This window comes from Aptenodytes forsteri, unplaced genomic scaffold (genome assembly GCF_000699145.1).
Source record: "Aptenodytes forsteri isolate BGI_AS27 unplaced genomic scaffold, ASM69914v1 Scaffold158, whole genome shotgun sequence".
NCBI classification, from domain to species: Eukaryota; Metazoa; Chordata; class Aves; order Sphenisciformes; family Spheniscidae; genus Aptenodytes; species Aptenodytes forsteri.
In genome coordinates, this window is record NW_008794601.1 from 1,829,575 (window position 1) to 1,832,008 (window position 2,434).

Sequence of the window (2,434 nt, forward strand, 5' to 3'; positions counted from 1 at the left end):
GCCGGCTTTTCTGGAGAACGGGGCTTCTCCGGGGTCGCCGGCTTTTCTGGGGTTGCAGGCTTTTCTGGCGTCACAGGCTTCTCTGGGGTTGCTGCCTTGTCTGGAGAGGTTACCTTTGGTGTCGCTGGCTTCTCCGGAGATGCTGCTTTCTCTTCCTCCTTGGCTGGTTTCTCACCACCTTTTTCCACCTTCTGTTCCTTTCCTGCTTCTGCAGCTGTTTCTTTCTGGACAGCCTTGGCCGGCTCCGTTACAGGGGATTTAGGGGGGGATTTAGGGGGTGACTTTGAAGGAGGTGTTTTGACCTTCTCTACCTTTGCTGCTACCTCTTCAGCTTTGCCCTTGGCCTCAGCTTCTTCCCCCTCTTCCTCAGCCTCCTCCCCTTCTTCCTTTTCCTCTATTTCTTCTTTTTCAGAACCTCCTTCTTCTGCTGCATCAGATTTTGCAGCTTCTTCCTCCTCTGCTTCCTCTTCCTCCTTCTCTTCTTCCTCAGGTGCAGCTGCTTGTTCTGCAGCAGCCTTCTCAGAAACAATTTCTTCCTCTACAGCAGCTTCTTCTGCTTTTTCTTCCTCCTGTTCTTCTTGCTGGGCCTTGGCTGCCATTTCTTCTGCAATAGCTGCTAGGGCATCTTCCATTTCAGACTTTTCATCCTCTACCTTTGTCTCTTCAATGATTTCTTCTACAAACTTGTGCTGGACCTTCAGCTTTGGTGGTTCAATTTTTGTTTTCTGAATTTTAGTGGATGCTATTGTGACAGATGGTTGCCTGTGTGTGAATATGGGTCCAGTAATGCTTCCAGAGAAGGCACTGAATCTTGTCTCTTCACCCTCCAGTAGCTTCCTAAGGGAATCAGGAGGAGGGAAAAAAATGAGCATAGAAACCCAATGTAAGGGACAGCTATTAGAATATTTCCCTGTCAGCAGGATGAAACCAGTTTGTATGTGGAATATGCTAGAGCTGATCAGCATAATCCATCTCTCTCAGCCCCAGTTCGGCTTTCCTTGAATCAGCTCTTTTGCAAAATTCATATTCAGCAAACAGCTTTTAGCTTGGTTTGCAAGTGGCAAGTGTAACACCTTCAGCTGCTCAGTTGAAATTCATCCTTAATGTCAGAGACTTCATTATGGCACAGAGTATGGCAGAACAATTAACTTCACAGGATGCATTATGACTTAGGCAAACTGAGAATTTGACACAGCCAACAGACCCAAATCAAATATTATGGCTGAGACATTCAAAGCCAATTAGAGCATATGTCCTAGTTCAATAGTTTGGGCATCCACCTTTCTTGTGCTGCTATGAAAACTGAAGAGACTTTTGTTCAGCCAACTTTGGCAGCAAACAGCTATAGACCCCTAGGGTATCTGTGTGTTTGTCTGAACAACCTCAGGAATTTAAGCAGATCTGGAGATGGGTTTTTTGTTTTTACTTTTCTTATATTCAAATGCATGTTTTTCCTCTAAGCCTGTGACCCAGAAAAATCAGCAGTTCTCTGATGAGAGTTGTAAAGTGATGCAAAGGAGACTAAAAAAAACCTGCCAGGTGATGGCAATAGCAAGCAATGTTCCTGCTCCAGATTAGAGTGGTTGCCTTTAAAGGAAAGTTGGGCAAGAAAAGCAAAAGTGTTTGTGACAAGCAGATTAGCACTCCCTGCTTGAAACCATGATCAAGCAAGTGCACTGTCTCTCTCAAGCGATAAAAGGGAATTCAAGTGACAAGCACCGCTTGCTTGGCATATGCAAAGCAAAGTAAACAGGAATTAAAAATAAACTTGTCTTTTACTGCATCTTCTGCTTTTGTAAACAAGGGCAGAATGCGGCACCAGGGTGCTGCTGCACTGAGTCATGCTATCCTGTGCCCACTGAGCTCACTGGGAGCTTTGCCACTGATTACCAGAGAGCTGGTCCCTAATGAACTCCGGGTTCTTACTGCAAACGCCCCATGGTCTGTGTAGATTTTGAAACGGTTGTAATGATTTAGTCAAGCACTAATTTTACTTGTGTTCACTGCATGCAGGTATTTCTTATCTGTGGTAGAGCTGCCCAAGCCAGCAACATCTGCAGTGCTATTAGTATTCCAGACATGTCCGCAATGATCCCACTGTACCTGTATGCAGCAATTTCAATATCCAGGGCCATCTTGACATTGAGGAGGTCCTGGTATTCCCTCAAGTGACGTGCCATTTCCCACTTCGTTCCTCTCAGCTCGTTTTCCAGCTGATGAATCGTGTCCTGCAACAGAGACGCAGAAAACCTCTGTGACACAGACACACGCTGCACACAGAGACAGAGCAGAAAAAGTTCTCAAAAGGGACTTTCAGAAACTCTTTGCCCTGGGAGGCAGTGCCAGGATCCAAGCGGGACCCTCCCGGCTCCCACCGCCCTCCCCAACATCTCTCCCCCCCCCAACCCACCCCGCCCTTGGGGGCCCAGCCCCG

The 2,434-nt window shown here is 46.9% G+C and overlaps 1 protein-coding gene across 1 annotated transcript in view; it reads right to left on the bottom strand.

The window, feature by feature from the left end:
- Window positions 1–2,434, bottom strand: part of NEFM (neurofilament, medium polypeptide) — a 32,234-nt gene that overhangs the window by 1,347 nt on the left and 28,453 nt on the right. The window contains exons 6-7 of the mRNA XM_019470394.1: window positions 2,104–2,228; window positions 1–837 (exon numbers count right to left, since the gene is read on the bottom strand). The exon at window positions 1–837 is cut by the window's left edge and continues 108 nt beyond it. Of these exons, the coding sequence (XP_019325939.1) occupies window positions 1–837; window positions 2,104–2,228 (962 nt within the window). The remainder of the gene's footprint in view (window positions 838–2,103; window positions 2,229–2,434) is intronic.